Here is a 19,778-nt window from a genome sequence, read left to right on the forward strand (position 1 = left end):
TTTTAGGAATAGAAGGCCTGATGGTGAGAGCTTAAGGAAGAACCAAAAGCAATGGTTAAGGCCATAAATATATGGTGATGGCTGTAGCAGGATGTGGAAAGAAAGAGAAGTGGAATTCATAGGAGTGTGTGAGGAGTGGATCATGAATTCCCACATAAAGTACTGGGAAGAGAAGGATTAAGTTTTTGTTAGAAATCTGTGGGCATGTATTTCTAGTGGTGCAGTTCTGCTGTTCCATTTTGTGTTTCTCTTAATAAGGATGTGTACACAGCCTTTTTGGCTGTTGCTTATGTCAATGGAGGTTTCAATTGTAAGTGAAGGTCTGCACTGTTAGCCTTGTGGTTGGAACCAAACCTCACTAACAGGTCTGTTTCTAGTGCTTCTAGTCGTGAAGAAGATGGTCCTTGCTCTCTCATTCAGTATGCTGCTGAGTTGCATGGCCTATGGCGAGGCAGCCTGAAACAACACTGAGCAAGCTGGAACTTGAGCACTCATCTTTGAGAAGTGACTGACTCCCTGTCTCTGACTGTCCATTTCAGCACCAAAACTTACACTGGAAACAAAAATTTGTCTTCAGCATAATTCAGAGCCTCATGGTAAAAACATATCACGTGGGTAACCTTTAGTACAATGTAACATTTAAGGAATAGTTTTCATCTTTTGCTGGTAAATTACTACATAAATATTTAGATTAGGTACCAATAGGAATGTGGCATTATTTATGGATCCGTATTTCTTTGGCATTTAAGATGCATGGTTGTTTTGCTCCTTAATAAATGCAGACTTTAAAAGAACATGCACACACAAAGTGCTAATTCTAAAGCATTGCAGCTCTGGGGAGAAAAATCTCCACGTTTTGTTAGAACTGCTTGTTGTCTCTTGTTTCATGATAGAGAGGAATCATTTGAAACACTTGCAGTTTCATTAAGCTCCTTTATTTCTGATACTTGTCACGGAGTGACATGTCTCACCTGCTAGTGCAGATCGGTAGCAGAGCAACCTGTCAGATCTGAAGATGTTTTGGTGCTGTCTGTTCCCTCTCACTTCAGAGGCAGACGTGTTAAGGTACAGTTAATGCTTTAATTTTTGCCCATAACTTGCTTCCGTTCTCTCTCATCTCAATCCTTGGAAGGACAAGGGAGAGAATACATGAAGTGAATCACTGGTGAAAACTGTGTAAGTTATTCAAACAACCCCCAAACAAACCAACAGATAAAAACAGACACGGAAGATGTTTGGTTTAGGAAGGGATAAGACTCTGGAGTCTGACCACAATGGTTCATTACTATTGCAGAGCATAGGAGTTCAGAATATTGCCCCAAAACAGTAACATTAGAAGCTGTAGTGGAAAGTGCTTTCAGATCTGCTGCACATGAATTCTCTTACCTGCACTCATGGACTTCAGCGAAGTTACCAAAGTCTCATAACTTTTCTGCAGCTCAGCTGCAGAGTTTTCCCTTTATGAATTATTCCCTCTCTTAGACTGACATTGCAGGATGATGCCAAACAGCCTTGTCCATTGATATCTGTAAGCTATTCAGGTACTGCAGTGATGGATCTTCCTAACTGTTAACATCAGATGAAATTTCCATTTGAGATGTAAAAGGCAAGAGTGTTTCCTTGATCTATTGAAATTGAGGAAAGGTACAGAGCAGCTTTGCTGCAATCTTGGCATCCAAATTAACTCTGCACTTTCGAAGTTAATTCTTTGGGAGCAGTCATTCCTCTGTGGTCTCACCAATGCTTATCAATGGGAACACTTTGTTTGCTGAAAGCTTTTGTTTGTGCCTGGGACATGGCAGAAATGTCACCTGAGACCTGCAGGATCTTGTATTCCAGTTTACTGATGCAGAACACTTTCTTGTCTTGCATTTTGAACTTCTGTGAGAAAAGTAAGTGGTTCTCAGGATTTATTTTATTCATAATGCCCTTCTTGAAAGCCAGTGACTGAGTCTAGGGCCCTTGCAAGGCAGTCATGTACACTAATTTTCTTTTCCTAGTTGTTGACGAGAAACAGACATTCCAATATGCCTTGGTGTGCAGGTTATCTTGATGACCTGTTGGTCTGGAAAATACCCATAATTTCTCAGATATTTATAGTCCCCTAATGTATGTAATCTTTTAATGTTTCTTGAGCATTTTTTCCCATTTCCTTCTAATGTCTTTGGTTTGATGGCTCAGAAATTTATGACAATCATGGGAATATATTTTATTAGAAAGCTTTTTCAGTAACTGACTTGACTGAGCTCTTCCAAGCATCTGTGGTGAGCCCTGCATTATCTGCAGATGCCCTGAATCACAGATTTCCCGTTTTTATTTTTATGGAGTGTGGCTGTATGCATGGAAGCATCTGACTGTGATTCTGTCTGTATTCCAATAATAGAAGAATTTGCCAAAGAGCTATTTGCTTACTCAAATATTAATCCACTGAGAGAAGGATATCTGAAAGTATCATTTTCTTGCTGCCAGTAGCTGCCTTTGTGCAAACTCTTTTCAGCTATTTTTAATTCCAATGAGCACTTCTGATTTTTTGGCATTCTTCTGAAGCAAAGGGCTTCCAGCACTGATGTCCTAAAGGCTGACACTTACTAATCTGCCTTTAGGAGGAATGGGGGAAGAAAAAAAGCCCTACCAGTGGAGAAGAGGTTCTCTTCCTTCCCCACCAGTATGTTGGACTTGCTTGGCTGAAACTCATCCAGCTGTGTATCTTGGCATGCTCCACATAAGAGACTGGGAACACCTCCAGAATGCCAGCTATTATCCTGTGGTAGTAAGTGTGAGGATACAAGGATGAGAAGTTTATGGTTTTTCCCCAGGAGACTGTACTTGTAGAGTTTCATGAAGCTTGTTTTTACCTGAAGGCATATAAGCTTCAAAAAAAGAGTGAAGCAAGTGCGAGTGGGTCACTACACATAGGTTCTCCTGGAAAGAACCTTTTTTCCAGCACAAAACTAGTCAGCCAGATTAAGCATCTTAGTCTCCAAGAATGGGAGAAAATCCCAGGCACTGTTCATGGGGCTCCTAGAAGTTCTTTGCTTCCCCGTGGAACCATTCCAGGTCATTTGTTTTATTCCTCTTGAATAAATATCAATCATTTGGTTTGAAAATCTTTTTGTCTCCCAGTGTGAATAAGCCTCCCATTCAGAAAGAGTCAGAATATGTCTCTCTATTTAATAGCACCAAATGGATTTTTTTGTTAGAAATTTGTGTAGGAGTGTCCACATAAACATTCACAGCCCCCCGCGGTGAGTAGTTTCACAGTACAGGGGAACTCAGTGGAAAACCACCTCCTTTTGTTTGTCTGGAACCTGGTGGGCAGGAGTACAGAAGACTGTTAACATCTGACCTCATGTGTTCTGTTTCTGGATAACGGCACACACTCTGTCCTGCAGTGCTTCCAGTGGAAACAGAGCGCTTGTGTCTTAACGAGCCCTTGTACTTACCTGGCACAAAACAAGTCTCCCTTCTGTGTGAGAGTAAGGACCAAACTGATCCTTTTAGTCGAGTCAGAATGTAAAAATGTCTATTCTTCCCTGTCTGTGGTGTTAAGGTACATTGCGCTGCTCTGCCATGGTATATTTTGCAGGTGCAAATGTTTGTGTGTGTTTCATCTGGGACAGTGTTGCATTGTTTGCGTGGTGTAGCTTCCTTCTCCATTCCAGTGATCCAGATGGGAAGAAATATGAATGCCTGTTAATCTGAGGAGCTGTGGTTCACTTTCTAAATCTTGAATTGTAATGAGGAAAGAATGTCATTATCCATTAGATAGGGAAGCTGGAAGTTTCCTGTCTTACTGTGTGTACATGCGTTGCATTTTGGTCTGGGTATGAGAGAACCTAAGCCAAGAAATGAAATCCAGACTGCAGGCAAAACAAATTACTTTTAATTTATTTCAGTTTTTACAGCCCTGCTTAGTTTACCTGGTCATGTCCTCTGCTTTGAGCTGTGAGGATTATTTTGGAGTGTGTTACTGGAAAAATAGCCAACCAGCAGGAAAAGCAGCAGAACACACCCCATTTCAGACAATATTATTTGAGACCTTAGTGCTGTAAATGATGTAGAAATGTGCATGTATTAATGAGGGGTATAATAGGTTTCAGTGAAAGTGGGAGATAAGATGTGTTAATCTTGTATATTAAATAGTCCTACAACAATGAACCTTATAATGAGGCTGTTACTAAATCTTTTCTTCACTGGCTTCAGTTCAGTGAAAGCAGTGTTTTCCAGTTTGCTGTGTTTAAGGGCAGTTTTTACAAGAAGGAACTAACTTTTTGAAGCCTTTGACGTCTTTCTGGAGCACTTCTATACATAGAGATGTGTACAGCACTTGTTATGCAGAAGAAAATCTTTGCAACACTCTTAATAGGAGAGATTTCCTTTATTTTTTGTTTTGTTTTGTTTTGTTTTGTTTTGTTTTGTTTTGTTTTGTTTGGGGACTCCTCCTTGAAAATTACCGTTAATGCTTGTATGGAATTTGATTTGACCTCAGCTGCCTTTTAGGAAAAGGAGCATTTGCATTTCTTTCATCAGCAGCACTGCAAACAGATTGTGTTCTAACAAGGTTAGAAAGACTGTCAAAATAGCAATAGTTCCAAAAGAAAAAAATTATCTAGAATGATCTGATTTGTGATTTTTACATTCTTGCTGTTCTGGTTATAACACTGAAGGCAGTTCCATAAGGACATGCTGGTTTCTGGACTTGCTGGCTTTTTGTTTTTTGTATTTCTGCCCATCACTGTCTGCAGATTTTAATCTCACCACTTGTACCATTTGCAGTAGTCAGATACTCTCCTGTCTGAGTATGTTCTGGCTTAGAAGGGGGGAAAAAGCAAGTTGAAATATCCAAGTGCTGTGGTTTAACCCAGCAGGTGGCTCAGCACCACACAATCCTTTGCTTGCTTCCCAGAGGGATGGGGGAGAGAACTGAGAAAAATGAAACAGAAATCATAGGTTGTGATAAAACTATTTACTAAGAGAAAAGAAAAAGGATAATACTTACGACATATCTATTATAAATGTATGTAACAAATGGTGCAATTCCTTACCACACTCCAACCAATGCCCTGCCCTCAAATAGCAGAAGAGAGCCAGGTAAATGCCCGTCCCTCTCAAAACTCCTTCCGCTTGATGTCGTATGGTAGGGAATACCCCTTGGGGCCAGTTGGAGTCAGCTGTCCTAATTCTGCTCCCCCTCAGCTCCTTGGGCCTTTTGCTGAGAATGGCCTTGGCTCTGTGCAGCACCGCTTAGCAGCAAGAGCAGGCGTTGGTGTGTTAGCAGCGTTGTTTTTCTCCTAGAACCAAAACACCGCATCGTATCAGGCGCTCTGAAGAAAGCAGTTCTGAAACTAAGACACCAAGCTTGATGCAGACTGTGTAAGACACCGAGAGTCAAGCATGTGGGATAGCGACAAACAAAACAGTTCTCTATCATTGCCAGGTTTCCTTCCAGAGAGGACCTGACCAAGGAATCTCTTGTTTTGAAAATAGTGGGAGCTGCCTACTTTGCTAAAGCAGAGCCTGCTTTTCTCTGTCAGCATTATCCCCATTTGAGAGTTGCAAGGAAAAGGTTCGGTGAGAGACATCAAGTATATAAAATTAAGAACGATGATGGATTGTTTCCTGCAGAGGAGCAACAAGACAGACAGCACTGTATGTTCTCAGGTGATCCCCATTCTGATAGGAACTGAGACCAAACGTGATTAGCTTTGTTATAAAAAGAGTTGATGCTTTGTGTTCTTACATCCTCATTCTCTGAAAACATACACCTTTTTGATTGGCCGTTCTTTATTTGAGCTGTGCCGCAGTAAGTTCAGGCTTTACATTCAGTTCTCTTGTGTCTTTTCATCCCCTTTTCTCCATGCATCTGACTCGAGCTCACGTTTATCCCATTAAATAACTCTGTTACTGCGTCTAAACATAACAGGCTGAGAGTCCTTTCTCACATACCTCAATTCGTGCATGGGCTAAAAGCACCTTATCTCTCCTCGGGCCTCTGCCAGGAGCTCCATTGTCAAATTAGAGCAAAGAACATGGCTGCTCTAATATCAAGTAGTATTGACGTGACAAACGGCTTTGTGTAAACAGCAATGGCCACTGGAGAAGATTTGTAATTCTCACAAAGGCCTGCCACTGAAACAGCAAGTCTTTCCAGTGATAGGTATTTTATGTAAAGCTGCGACTGTGTGGATGGAGGACTGCAATCTGAGGAGGATTGCACGGCGGATTTTCGTGTTTCAAAGCGAAGTGTTAGATCCCTCTATGTAAGAAAATTCACCTCCAAATTTGACAAGCGCTCTGTGCGAGTTTTGTTCGGCGGGCTGCAATCTCCGAGGCGGTCGCTAGGTGGAGCCACAGGCTCATTTTTGCTCTGCTAGGGGCTGACCAGTGCTTTTGTCGGCTTTGCAGATGCACATATGGTAGAATATTATCATTTTATGGTTACAATTATGAGCAATTTGATAGAAAATGAAAGCTAAATTATGCAGTATTCCTTTTATTTGTTTAATTTTGTGCTCTAAATATGTAAAGGGGAAAAAATAGCACTGTTTTTGTGTGGGAAGTGATAGGTGCAATACCTGCTTATTTGGCTTCGCATTCTGAAACTGTGCAGGTTGAGATTATTTTCTTTAGTACATGATGAAATGCGTGGTGTTGTTCTCTGGTGCTGGAGCTGTTTTGCACAGAAACTGTGTAGGACTGAATCTCCAGGCTCCTTTTCGCCACAAAAAAGGACCATGTATTTACTGGCTGATACACAAATGTGTAAGTAACAAGTTCCTTAACAGTTTCTAGTGGAAGAGGCTGGGTAGCTGTACCATCTAAGCAATTGCCAAGAGAAATCTTTGAATTCAGAAAGTTGCTATTGACATTGGCAAAGCTCCCCTAAAAGGAGCAGCTGTGTTAGAACAAACTCTAACTTACCAGTGGGGAAAATCTCCTGCCATTGCAGTTCTGAAGCCACACTCATTTTTTTTATGACTCGTGCCAGGGCCGGTGCCTGGTTACAGTGATCTGTGGGGTCTGTATTTTGTACAATTAGGTTCTTAGTTTTTCTGCCATCAGATTCTTTATGTTCACTGTTATGAAAGCACATTTTCACTGCTGTGAATAGTGGCCCAACTTACCTTGTGTGTGTTTTATTCTTCCTTCCTTTTCATTAGAAAAAGTCGTTAGCACAGCTGGGCTTTAGAACAAGCCTTTATTTTCCTCTTTCTTTGCTTGTAAGTATCCTTTTGTTTGTATTAATGAAGATAAGACCGAAGATGTGTTTTCCACTTGAAATGGAAAGTGCAAGCCCTGAGATGGTATTTGCATTTATTGATCCAGGCACATCTGCTGGCATATGATGGTGTGTGATATTTTTGTCCTTACCCACCTTTGAACCAGAGAACATGGCAGATAAGCTGTCCACTATGATTGGCATATCCTGTGGAAAGGATTATTATGCACGGGATCAAATCATGTACCCTAAACTGCTTTTGCATTTTTGAAGTATGACAGAGATTTCTCTGAGTCCATATGTGATGCTGGGAATTAGTTTTAGGCTTAAATTCTTTCCTTGCTCTCTAGGTCCTACTTGTTATCTTTTTCTTTGGCCAGTTTTAGCTGCAGCCTGTGTGTATTGTGAATCTCAGTGTTTTTCAGCATGTTTAAAGTGAACTTTGGGATTGCATCATCTGGGTGCAGCAGAGCATCTCGGTAGATGGTGTAAAACTCAGGCTATTAATAGAAGAATTTGTTTTAAAATTGCATATACCAGAAATAAGACATACTGCTGAATTTAAGCAGGGTAGGAACTTTTCCAATTGCTTTTTTTAGGATCGGGCTTCAACATTTGCCCTACAGGTGATATGGGAAGAAGCAGATTTTTCAAAAACAACTCGTTCAGCTTTACAAGAAACTGTATTTTCTCTTATTTCTGTTCCCACCTGATGTCAGTATTCCAGAGAATAGATTTGGATTTTTTTTGTCCTTATGCTTCCTGAAAGCTCCGAAGGACAGCCCTGGCTTTGTCCTTAACTTTGTGCTGAACTCCCTGGCGTTCCTTAAGGTAGGTAACCATAACTTAACTAATTTGTATGCACCATATGCAGTCTTGGCTCACTTCAAAGTGTAATCAAGTCATGAACTAATTACAATACCATATTCCCAAAGAATGTAAATTTAATTTCCCTTCAAACAGAATGGAAATGTATTAAGCAGTTTCTTGATATGAGAGCTGTGGCATTCACCAACATAATGCTGATGCGTCAAACAAAAGTGAAGTTCTTAACTTTTGTGGACCGTGTGACCTTTCTCCCTGCGCATCTTCCCTTTTTATTCTTGATTTACTGACTGGATAACAACATTAAAATATTCAAGTGGAAATTAAACCGTAATTGCTGGTCTTCAGACTGGAGATCACTCTGATTGTATGTGACTTGCTTCTTCAAAGTCTTTTCAAAACTGCGCTTCCTGAGGATTTTGAATCAGGAGGAAATTGTGTTTTGAACTGAAGGCTCGTAAGGCTCAGACCTGCGCCAGATGATTTCTTTAATACATTGAAAAGTGGCTGTGCAGAAAGTTCCCTACAGGTTCTTAGCATCACTGTGCCAAAGAGTCCACATAAACTCAGTTATATAAGAACGAGTGAAGTGAAGTTGTTCATAAAACATTTTATTACCTTCAGTCTTTGCAGCATCTTCGGAGTTTAGATAATAAACCTTCATAGAAGCTACTAGTCTTTACCCTTTCACAGAACAATGATTCACCTAGGTTCAAGGCACTTATTTTATTTCTCTTAATTTTAAAGGCTGAAGAAATGTGTTGGTGTTGCCTTTCATCCGTGCCCGGATGGTTTGGTCCTGAAATGCAATCCTGTTGTTCCGTTTCTGAGATGAGGTTGTCAAAATGCAGGATTGTATACGCGTTGAACACAAATGGTATATTAAAATCAAATGTGGGTCAGCTTGCAATGAAGTATGTAATTGTTTAATTCTAAAGGAAAGAGCTTAGAGTATATCTTAGTTTATATTTTAAATTGCTCCTTTTAGATGTTAATTCATTAATGTCAGCAGTTTATTTTTATTCATGTGACTTTTCATATGTAAGTAGTTGAAGCGGCATTATTTTAATCCTTTCTTTGGTTAGGAAGAAGAGAGAGCCTGCAGGTGGAAATCAGAATGACATACATATTGCTTCTTTCCCAAAAGGCATGGTATCTCTCTCCCATTGATATACAGAATATTAAGGTAGAAAATAAACCTCATTGCCGCACGTCAAAATACTGAAAAAATATCTGCTTGAATGATGCATGGAAAAACGTGGGTTCACTTCAGACTGAGCACACTTACAGTGGAGTTTGCCATGAGGCTGTTGTGGCCCACTGTGGTTCTGCAGGCTCTGCAAACTCTATTCCCTTGTATTCGAGGCATTTAAATGAATCGAGTGCTTGAATTAAATGAGTCTTACTTGTCTAAGGCATTTTGTAAGGCATTTTCGGGCTATTGAGTAACTGTTGCAATGCCACAGCACTGCACGGTGCTGAAATTATAGATGTGGAGGTGTAACTATCCTATAGATATAAGCTTGCTTTTTTCAAGTTGTCAGGCATAGTCCAGCAGCATCCTGGAAACAGTATAGTGCCATTTTTCCAACCAAACTTACAACATCAAAGCAAGTTAAATTCAGCTAAGCATGATGTGATAGATGCTCTGCTGTTGTGACTGCGTGGCTTCTTGTGGCTTGTACTCCATAGCTGGAGTGCAAGTGGACAAGCTCGTGTCTTCCTGCAGCTATCTGAATAGATTTCTCTTTGGGGCCTTTTAGCAGCCTTGTGTAAGCGATACTTTGCAGCTTCTTCTTGTCACTCTAGTTTTTCCACAGATTTTGTCTTCAAGGGACTACCTGAGGCAGTGAAGAAAGTTTGGGCTTTTGCTGAAGCTGCTAATATGGTAACTAGTCAGCTTTCTAGATGCATGTCCTTAAGCAGGTATTAAAAAAGCAGCCCTGTTTTGTGGCTACTGGATTGTGCTTGCAGATGTCAAATATCTTTGTTTATCATGTGCTGAAATTATATCCCTGAAGGTTCCTTGTATCTCTACTGCAAAGTGGAAGTTGTTGCTGATTTATTTAAATTTAAACTTGTGCCTGGTTTGATTTTCCCATTCCTTTACGTGCTTTACTCAACTTTGCTTATCTCTGTAGTGTCTCTTGGGCTATTGAGAATATAGGGGCTGGAGGATCGTGTTGCTGAAAATGGAGATGTACCTGTTGTTTTCCCCTGTAGACATGGATCAGAATGGAAGGAGGCTCTAAGTCAGAGCTACAGTCAGGAAGTATGGAAATCTGTGGTCCCTTGATATCTTTCTTGTTTGATGCTTGGGAAGTTTCTTAAGACATGTCTGCATGGGTTGCTGTGGATGAACTTGCTCTCAGAGCTAACCAGCTGCAAGATGGATCTGTGCTGTTCGTGCTGAGCCTGAGCTGTGAGTTACCCACAGCTACAAGACTTCTGTGCTGGAGCTGGCGTGTACAGCATGGTGCTGCTGGGCTGCACCTGTGTGTGCAGACGTGCCCAAAGGCTCCCCGTGCCACAGTTTCTCCAAGTGTAAAATGTGAGCGCTGGAGTTTGTGCCTTTCCCAAAAATGCTTGTGACAAACAGTTGAGGAGTAAGTCACTATGGGAGGAGTCTTGTGACAGTACAAGAGGGCCTTTGCTGCTAGTTTCATGGCCAAAAAATCTCTTTATTAGTACTGTTCTCCTCTTTTCATAATATTTCATAGAACATTTTTTTCTTGCCTTAAGTTCCCATGATTGGAATCTGCTTAAATGTGTTTGTTCCCTTAAAATAAAGGGTGGTAAAACCAAGTGCTTCTTAAATGACACAGGCTGAAAAATCTTTCTAAAGAAAAAGATTGTCTATTTTTGTTTTTTCTCTTAGAAAAACTGATTTGAGAAAGGCAGAACTTCAGCAAACAGCTCAGCCTTGAGAGTGACCTGGTGTTGGTACTTTTCAAAACCTCTCTTGCAGATGAACAAGCCAGTGAGTGTCCGAGCAGCTGGAAGGCGGAGTGTGCTGATAGAAGGAGACAGAGGTGGATCTGGAGAACTCAAAAGCTTTCTGGGAAAAATACTCCAGCTTCTAAGCTGGGCTTTACCGATAGTTAAAGAGGCAGTGGAGCTGTGCTGGGAGTGCTGCGGGAGGTCGGATGCTACTGAGTGACGTTTTCCTCCCACTTCTTGTTTTCTTCTAAATTCTGGGGAAGCAAAGGTGTGCAGCTGTCTGTCAACTTGTGAGCAAGGGAAGTGTGAGCAACGTGAACTTTTTCAGCAGGGAATAAGGTGGTTTTGTTTGTTGTGATCTTAGCAGACACAAAAGCCCAAGGCATAACAGAGAAAGAGCAGGACCACTGCTTAGCGAGGTGGTGGGACTCCACCAGACAAGTGGCTGCCTCTTCCAGCTGAACGTTTCCTCTGCTTCCTCCATGCTGTGCTTGTGTGTAACTGACCCTTGGATGCACTCGTGCGGTTCACTAAGCCCTGGGGATTAGCAATGGGTTTGGGAGAGCTCCACAGCTGGTGCAGATGGAGGGAGTGAGGCTCCTGGAGGGAGCTGAAGAGTGCCTTTGGCAGCAGCTGAGCGTTAGTTTGGCTGTGCATTCTCCTGAAGCCTCACCCGTAAGAAGCTCTTTGTTCCCTGCCCAATGTTTCTCTCCCTGGAAATCTGCAAGCATGCCACCGCTGCGTGCTGGCGGTCCCTCTTCTCAAAGCCAGCTCTGCCTCCGCTGAGGTTTTTATCTCTTAAGAGCCATAAATGAACTCTTAATTCTGTGACTTACGTTTGGTGGTGAAATTAACTAATTTATTCTATAAAGTATATAGTACTTGCCATGCGACGTGTAAATGTGTCTGTTGAAATCTTAACCTTTGCATTTATGAAAGAGAGTATTTTTTTGTTCCCCCCCCTCCCACGAACAACCTCAGTGCTTTATTAACAAACTGTTTGAAACGTATTGCTGGGATATGTTCAAATGCATATTTCTTGGATATAAAACTACAATTTAGTGAAATGCCAAGTGCCACTTCTCCCAGGTAACTAACATCTTGTAAATCCAATATTTGTGCTTCTGAAAGCCTAAAGAAATATCTGATGTGTGCATTTAGGCACATTCTGTTTTCTGTGGAATGCAAATCTGCATGACTTGTTGTCCTATTGGTTTTTTTCACCCTTATAACATTTTCTGTTTCTTTGTTTCTTTTGTGAAGCAGATTATGAAAATATTTATCATTACCTCTGCATTTGTCTAGAGACTGCGTTCCCATTGTACATGTGTGCCCCCATGGTACCTGAAGGACTTGGATATTTTTGTGGCAGTTTTTTTTTGTTTTTTTTTGTTTATTGCCTGGCTAATTTGTAGGGAGAAAGAAAAAGAAAGAGATCATCTTGCTGCTTTTAGCAAAAAGAGTAAGATCTGCTATTAAAGCTTTTTTTTTTTCTTTTTTGTGAGAAAGTATTCTGTAGTAAATGTACCAGCACATTACAGAGAATTACCATAGCTGGAGCTATTATACACGTGCCTGCAACAGCAACAACAACAAAAAAAACAGCTTTTTTTTTTTTGTCTTTTTTTCCTATTTCAAGCTTGATGTTTACTTCCTTAATGAGCAAAGCAAGGCTTTGGACTCTGGTGGCTTAACAACATGTTTTTATGCAGAGTCATTGTCTGAATGAACAAGATTTTAGTCTGCCAACACGGGAAGTTTTAGCCATAGTTGCATTCCTGACTGACTGTTTGAAAAATCTGGGGAGTATCTCTGCTGCCATTTGTGCTCGTGCTGACTGCTGCTCTTCTCACTTGTAGTCACATAACTGGCTCTTGGACAATCAGGATTTGCTTGCATGCTTTCCTTATGTTAATTTTTCATGTCATGTTTTTAAGCTGTGTAAAGTAAATTTGGCAGCTGTAAGTAAGAGGAGACAGCATCACGTGCACAGCAAGAGCTCTGCCTTCCGTAAAACATAATTTGGGCATCTCCTTGATGGTACATACCATGCACGTGAGGGCAGTCTCACCTGGCTTGCAAGCAGGGCTGTTGGTAACATAGTGGCAAGAGTGCAAGTGGGTGCACAGCCATCACTCGTGTCCTCCAGGGCCATTGGGGAGCTTGGCTTGTCGGTGTGCCAGCAGTGCGCTCGCTGCAGGGAGAAGAGGGTAAAATCTGTTTGGTGGGGAAGGGGCTGCTGGAAGCAAAGTGAATTAAGAGGGCTGTAAAAAACTGATAAAGATACGACTGTCTGTTTTTATATTCTGCCACATAACATGGGTTTAAATGAATTTCTCTATAATTTGTCTTCAAATACCGACATTTAACTCTTAGGCTGTATAAATGAACTGGCTTTTTCTAGAGTAAAATTCATGCCCTGCGTCCAGGCTAATATGTTCACCTACTATAAACATTACTGCCTATGGTTACAACCGGAATAAAAAATTCCTTTTATATACATCATAGTTGGCAGAGACTCCTGAGACCACCACAAATCACTTCAGCCTTTTGGTGCTCTTTGACGAAATGAACTGAAATGTAAAATAGCCCAAGCTTCAGGCAGGCTGACTCTGGAAAGCAATTAGCTTGTTTAGACCATTGTTTGTATCCTCTTCTATTTCCAGATGCTGAGCAAATGTGGGCTAGGAACTCTCCTGACTGATCTAACACTGGGCTTTAAAACCCAACCATTCCTTCCTTCCTAAAAGATTTTGCTTATTCTCGGTGTAGCCTTTCATTTAAAACAAAGCAAAGCAAGCAAGAAAATCCTGGCAAGTGTCCCCTTCCCCCAAAAGAAGGAGGAGGAAAAAAAAAAAAAAAAAGCCTGAAAAAAAAATCCAAGCAGGGTCATAACAGGGAATAACAAAGCAGTGAGTTATTTATGCAGCCATGATTGGCAAAAATGATTGCAACATGAATTTGCCCAGAAGCAATGATTAGATCATAAAAATGTTAAGGAAATCTGTAACTCAACACCATTTTATAGATTGAAGAAGTTTTTGTTCCCTACCTTAATTGCAGTGACTTGTTATTAAAGTATTTATTCAGAGTAATCTTTTTGGACAGCGAGCCCTTATCCCATCTGCATGCAAAATTAAAAGTGAGGGGGGAGAAGAGGGAGCATAAATGGTTTACCATGCTACATGAGCAAGGGAGGGAATTACACAATGACAGGTGAAGAGCAGATTTATCTCCTGTTGGAATTTCAATGCTGCAAGCGAGACAGGACACTGTTGCTTGCTAATATCCTTGCAAACACCATAGTTGCTGCTTCTCCAGATTACTGTCCAAAAATCATTGCTGGGCTCTAAAAGGCCTGTAGCGCTGCATCTGCGGCTCTGGGTTTTTGAGCGGTTGGTAATCAAGCAAAGAGATTGGATTTGGGTATGTGGGCTTGTGAATCTATGTCTCTGCTTAAAAATGGACTATTTACTTACTTGGCTGGCTATTTATTTATTTATAAATAAACATTGGTAGTGTCTGGCTTTGCTGAATACAAATCAGAGGGTTGTAATTGTTCCAGCTGAAACAATGTCATCACCTGCCTCCTGCTGTCCCTTTTCCAATGATAAAAGAATTTGGTACAATTCTTCTCTTTCCATTCTGAATAGAAAGAAGATTGTACTTGAACATTCATCTCTAGACAGGTTTATCATCATTAGGCAGTACTCAAACACACAATATCTGTTTTTAAATTGAAGTGTTACGGATCTAAATCGGATTTACGCAGGGAGAGTTGGCTTATGTTTGTGTCTAACTATTCACCAAAGAGTGTTTTTTCCTTAACTTCTGATGTCTCACCTATGCAGCAGCAGTACAGAGAATGCCAGGAACTTTTGAGTCTGTATCAGAAGTACCTAGCTGAGCAGCAGGAACAACTGTCGCTCTCCCTCTCTCAACTCAGTGCTGCCAAGGAAAAGGAGCAGAAGGTAAGATTCTTTTTTTCCATGTCACTTTTTTATGACATCTCCACAACATTTTTTCTCTTTTCCTAGAACTAAAACTGAATTGTGTTGTCGTGTATTGTTCAGTGTTGATAACTGTTCTGTGATTGGTTTCCCATGGCCTTCCCTTAATGCATGGATTGCAGGAAGACAAAAAAGGAAGCAAGTTTTGGATCAATGAAATGGGTGAAGTTAATTGACCGTGTTGTAATGCAGTAGAAACCATTGGAATGCATGCTTTTGCTAAGGAAAAAGATGCTCCCCTGTTTTCTTCCCTTCTGTTTCTTAAGTAGTGAAATAATTGCAGTCACTATAGATACAGCCTTTTAAATTTTCACTGTAGCTTTTGATGACTGAAAAGGAGATTGCAGATGATGTGTTTGGTCAATAAGAACTTTCTCAAGCCTGTAAGGCAGCCCATCTGATTTGAGCTGTTTATAGAAGACCCATAATTATATATGCCGTTTAAAACCAGAAAACATTGACTGGAGATACGACGTGTTAAATTAAGTGGTAAAATGGTTCTCAGATGTATATGCACAAAGACTTGAAAACGTGGTTGCCTGAGAGGTTTTTTTTCTGATAACTAGGTACTTGATTTGTATCCCTGCTGATAGCAGATGATGCCCTGGAAATTAAAGCAATTTATGCAATCTCTACCTGATGCTTTTAGTCGCTGTTGTCTTTCAGTAGTTTCCATCAGTGTATCTCCATTCAGAGTCTATCCTACCTAAAACAGACCATGCCTGTTTATGATTTGTATGCGTGAATCTTTCTTTTCCTGATGAGTGTTACAGACTTCTACTATGGCTGGAGGTGAAGACGCCAGCATAGCATTCAGAAGGTGGCCTGACTCTGTCCTCTCTGTAGTACCTGCTAACAGAATTGCACAGGCAGATCCTACTGCTCAGAAGCCCATGGAGGCAGAACTACAATTTTAATTCTGTTCACGAGGTAGCAATACTGTCTTCATTGGCCGCAGGAATTGTACTTTATACATTTTTAAAAAATATGTTGCTGTTTGTCAGGCTTCTAGCTTTTACAAGCATTTTGTTCCCATTCTTTTGTATGCTTGTCTGCTATCCATTTTGTGATGTTTTTGAGCTGAAAATAAGGGTCTTTATTTTCTCTGAGAATGAATGGTGCTCGTGTTCCTCTCTGTGATACACAGCTCCCTGGGTTTCCTGATGGAGAGCCACCCAGAAGAGCCCATGAAGTCTTGGCAGCTGATTTTGGGATGATGCTGTTACTTCCCTGGGATTGGATTCTGCTAGAAATCTTTCACCTTTAGCCTTTCATCTTAAAATACGTGTGACTTGTACTAGGTATGCATGCTACAAAGGTATACAGTCTAATCCCACAGAAGTACTAATGTTTAGATGTATATAGCAGGAAGCCTTCAGTCTATTAACTGTCAAATCAGCATCTGAAGTACAGCAATCCATGTTTGTCTCTCCTTTTTCTGTCTTCCTAAATGCTGTCAGTGTATACACACACTTCTCTGAGCTTGTTTTCTGACTTCATGTGCAAGTTCTATCAAGCTAATCTTCGATCCCGTTATTTCTTTTCCTTATACTTGCAGATACTTTTGTCCACAAATGCAAATTCATATATTATTTCTAGGTTTGTCTTGACATTTCATTTACGGTTACCGAGTCTACAGTTCCAGGCTAACTGGTCTGAAATTACCGTGGCCCTCTTGCTTTGTGCAAAGCTTTGTAGGCATAGATAGAAATTGTCAAAACATGCTTCAACCAGCCTGTCTTACAGCTTGCAAAATATTTCTAATCTTTCTAGCTTTCCTTTTCAAATTTCTCTTCTATGTAATCCTGGTGGACATGGAGTTTATTTCTTCAGTATATGTTGCTTTGGTATTTGTTGCATTTTCCTTTTTTTTTCTTCTTTTAAACAGACGCTTCATGCTGTTTCTCTTCACAGCTCAAATGTGGAGAGATTCACAGTCCTGCTTCACGGCTTCAGTTGTTTCCTTGACATGGTCCTTTACATCATAGCTATCAAAACCAAACCTGGTAGGCTGGTGTTTGGATGACTGTACTATTTACATACAATTTTTTGGTTCTGTCTTTTGTCAGTTGTCTTAACTGAACTGTGAATTCTTAGGATCATTGTTGGTCTCTCTGTTCTGTTTGAGTGTTGTCTTAACTGTAGTTTAGGTGAGCACAGGATTTGCATTTAGGTGTCCTGCCTCATGGGAGAATGTCACAGGAACACAGCATGCAGGGATTTCAGGGAGGTAAAAAATGGGGAGAAGACCCCAAGAACTTTCAATTTACTCCAAGTGCTGCTCACTGCAGCTCTCTTTGCCCTGCTGAAGCCTTTATGCTCTCAATATTATTTATTTTAAGCTAAAGTTTGAGAAGGTCCATCTTGTTTATGCAAAAGGAAGCCTTCCTGAGCTTGAATCCTTGATCATGGGGAATCTTTTCCCTGTTGTTTGTTTTGACTGAGCCAAGGAAATCTTGGCTGTTGTCTAGCTTTAAATCAATGGATGCTAGCTTGCTACCTAGCTTTCACTACTTTGAACTGTCTAGGAGAGGTAATCAACATTTTCTATTTCGGGTCTGATGTTACAGGTGCACCTGCGTCTCAGAACAAGATGTTGCTCTGATTTTTCCAGTGTCTTGCAGAAAGATGGGACTGCATGGTTATACTGTGTATCGAAGCACCTCTTTGTTCTGCCTGTTATGTTTCTGTTCATTTCCCCCTTTTTCTACTTGTTTGTTTTAATTTATTCCTAATACTACATGTGTATCTATCTGGTCATCGCTTGCTTTTTGCCTGTCTGACTCCCTTGTCCTTACTGTTCAATAATGCTGACCAAGAGCTGTCCCTCTCCCTAGCTTTAGGTAGGAATTTGAAAGCATCTCTTTTTGGTGTTTAGATGCTTGGCTTCGATGTTGCAATAAGGCAGTTAACAAGACAGGAGGACTGCAGTGTTACCGAACTGCTGTGGCACTGTTGCAGAAAGATGGGATCGTATGGGAGGGAAGTGACTGCTGTAGCTCTGCACACGTGGCTGAAATGCAGTCCTAGTTCCTAGCTGGATTGAACTAATGCAGCTACTTTGGTGTTCGCTTTTGCTTTTGTCTGTTTTAGCATCACATAAAGGTAACAATTATTCTGAAAGCACGTTTTCCTCTGAGCTGATATTGCTTCTTTATAACGAAAGTCAGCCCTCAAAATTTAAAGAAGTATTCTGGTAGTAGTGAAATAAAAATGTGGGGAAAATGGTGGTGAGATGATTTAAGACAGACTCTCATGAAGTCAATAATCAGTAACTGGAACATGGGGCTTCCTTTTTTTGTGAGATAAAGCTAATTCCATTTGAAAAGATACTTAAGGTGACATGAATTGAATTATTCAAACTGGCCTTCTCAGCATTAACTCTAGGTTAATATCTCATGATGCCTCTGGTTTCATTATAGGAGTTTTAAGTACATAACTTTTTATAATAAATTCAATACCTAGAAGCTGAACTGAAATTGGTTTACCTTCTACCAACCCATAAAAAGAAACATTAATTGCAAAGTGAATATTGAAGTGGTTACTAAAGTTGACTCATACAGATTCAAAGAGATAGCTCTTGTGTAAGGAAAGTGAAGAGCTCTACTGAACAATAGGCTTCTGCCCCAAAGTTAATAGAAGATACCATACATAATAACATGCAGTTAAATCTCTTCTGTCAAGAGTGATTTTTGGACGTTCTTTCTGTAGCTCTCAACTGTTCCATCTTTGCCATTTTCAGAAGCTTTATGTGGAGATTAAAAGAGAATTGCCCTTGTTCTAGGTAATCAGGCCTGACTTACTTGTACAGTTGCTGCTGCACTGCCATCTCAAATCATGGCAATAATCCAGTTTACTTTGGCAAGTTTCTGGCTGGTGTAGGTGTTCTGCAGCATTGGCAGGATTTGACTCATAAGAGTTAGGCAGGAGTTTGAGTTTTTTTTGAGTTTTTACAGGACCCAAATTCTGGAGCTACTTTGCCTGAAAGAAGAATAAGATCTGTTGTCTCAGCATTGCCTATTAATCTTTGAATTTACTAGTACAGCTGGCAGCTTTTGTTTCTTATTTGTAGAAGATTATATCAACACATCTGCTAACTTCCTAGATTTACACAGATTCTTGTTGAGTGCGTTTCAAGTTGCAGTTCTTCCTCTTGTATGTAGAAATGTAATAGGTATGGAGTGTGATTGTAGACGGAATGGTGTATCAGTAGTGCATTTTTGATGGGATATTTATTCTTTCCCCTTCCCATATACACTATTGTCTGTCTCCTGGTTAGTGTTCATATTTCAGTAATGCCAGGGCCCTTGTCAGGAAGGGGGTGCTATTGTGTACTAAGCACAGTGCCAGCAGCATACAGAAAATTATGCTCTGTGCTGGGAAAATTGTAAAACGTAAAGATGACTAGCTTTTGGGGAGGAGGCTATATTTTTGATACTTTTTTTTTTTAATAATGTTTTTCCTTCTTATGAGTCACTTTTTCATCCTAAACATTGTTTACACAATTAGAGTGTCATTTCACAGTTAACTCCAAAGGAAGTCTTGCATTCTTTTCATGTCTGTGACTAAAATTCATGTCCATATCATTGCCATTTTTTGCCTTAATAAGGGCAATTATGTACTAAAGCTTCAAACATTAGTTCTGTGTTTTCTTTTGATAAGAATATTGAAAAAAGTCAATCTTCAGAAGCCTTTCTGATTGTGCCCAGACTTCTCCATTCCTCTTCCTTCAGTGTGGGTCACCTCTAAATACAATCTTTGTTCCCTGAAAGAAAAAAATCCCA

At 40.4% G+C, this 19,778-nt stretch overlaps 1 protein-coding gene across 1 annotated transcript in view; it reads left to right on the plus strand.

Moving 5' to 3' along the window:
• The window catches only part of KIAA1328, a gene marked incomplete at both ends in the record, with an annotated part of 180,897 nt that overhangs the window by 64,694 nt on the left and 96,425 nt on the right, over positions 1–19,778 (plus strand). Inside the window, one exon of the mRNA XM_079548838.1 lies at positions 14,828–14,955. Within this exon, the coding sequence (XP_079404964.1) occupies positions 14,828–14,955 (128 nt within the window). The remainder of the gene's footprint in view (positions 1–14,827; positions 14,956–19,778) is intronic.

The sequence above is a fragment of the Tetrao urogallus genome (assembly GCF_951394365.1).
Source record: "Tetrao urogallus genome assembly, chromosome: Z".
In the NCBI taxonomy this organism is placed as follows: Eukaryota; Metazoa; Chordata; class Aves; order Galliformes; family Phasianidae; genus Tetrao; species Tetrao urogallus.